At 64.6% G+C, this 1,205-nt stretch overlaps 1 protein-coding gene across 2 annotated transcripts in view; it reads right to left on the bottom strand.

Moving 5' to 3' along the window:
- Bag3 (BCL2 associated athanogene 3) overlaps positions 1–550 on the bottom strand; it is a 24,102-nt gene extending 23,552 nt beyond the window's left edge. The window contains exon 1 of one of the 2 annotated variants that reach the window (XM_004625625.2): positions 57–550. In XM_004625625.2, the coding sequence (XP_004625682.1) occupies positions 57–242 (186 nt within the window). In that variant the 5' untranslated portion in view covers positions 243–550. The remainder of the gene's footprint in view (positions 1–56) is intronic. The other variant, XM_004625624.2, reaches the window with a different exon arrangement.
- Between the last annotated feature and the right edge of the window lie 655 nt (positions 551–1,205).

Raw genomic sequence — 1,205 nt, forward strand, 5'->3', positions numbered from 1 at the left:
AGCCCCCAGCCCGGCCCGGCCCGCAGGCCGTCGAGGTGGGCGCGGGCCCAGCTCACCTTGGGGCCCTCGGGGGACACGCGCGGGTCATTCCACGTCGTTGTGCGGCTGTTGTGGTCCACGAAGAAGGGCCAGCCGGTCTGCGGGTCGATCTTGATCTCCCACCCGGGGGGCAGGGGGTCGCGGTCGCCGGCGCCGTTGCCGGACGCCATCTGCACCACGGGCGAGTGCGTGGCAGCGCTCATGCTGGGTCGGGGTCGGCCCGGGGCGGCGGGGTCGCGGGTGCGGGGTGCGGGGTACCGGCACCTCTGTGCAGCGGGAGGAGCGAGAGCCCTGCGCGCCGCCGACGTGTCCGGGAAGCCGGCGCCGGGCACCTTTATGAATTAAGGGAGGGGGTGACGTGGCCCGAGAGGGGTGGAAGAGTCTGGAAATAGCCTCCTCGCTGCCAGCGGGGAAGGAGGAGATAAAGGGAGGTAGCAACTGGCCGGCTAGAAACTTCTGGTCCCATCCACAGAAGTTGGCGGCCGAGCGGCTTGGATGCCGAGCTCCGCCCTGAGTCATCGGCTATAATCGTGGCGCGGCGGGGCGGGGCGGGCCGGGGCGGGGCGTCGTGGGGCGTCGTGTCGTCCCCCCGCCCCTCGCGCCGCTCCTGCCCCCTCCGCGGAGCCGCCGGGAGCTGCCGGGCGCGCCCAGGCGAGGGCGGGCGTTGGCGCGTCCCGGCCGCCGCGCATCCCGGACTCCCTCCCGCCCCTTCGCGCTGTTCCTGGGGCAGGCGGTCCGCGGGTTCTTTTGTATAAGAAGGAAATTATTTTTAAACTTCAGGAGCCGCGCCCACTCCCCGACCCGAGGCACGTCTGCTCCGGAACTCTGGCGGCGCTTGGGTGCCTTTCAGTCACTTTCCCTCCAAGGCCGGAGGACTGTCCAGGAGGCGCTCCAAATGCTAGCCTGACACCACAAGCCCGGGAGAAAATGGAAGCGCAGTGGAAACTCACCTGCCTGCCTTTGGACCCCAAAGAAAGGAACGATTGCATAAGCGATTGTTTCGTTGTTCAACTTCATGAGAATGTAGAAATTGAAAGTTGTTGCAGTGAGCAACTTTAAGGGGGAAAAAAATCACATTCTTTAGGTAGAGGTTGATTCTTGTCTTAAATCGAGACTCTAATTTGGAAAGCAAGGACCAAACCAAACTATGAAAAACTCTTTTTTGG

The sequence above is a fragment of the Octodon degus genome, unplaced genomic scaffold (assembly GCF_000260255.1).
Source record: "Octodon degus isolate 3935 unplaced genomic scaffold, OctDeg1.0 scaffold00010, whole genome shotgun sequence".
NCBI classification, from domain to species: domain Eukaryota; kingdom Metazoa; phylum Chordata; class Mammalia; order Rodentia; family Octodontidae; genus Octodon; species Octodon degus.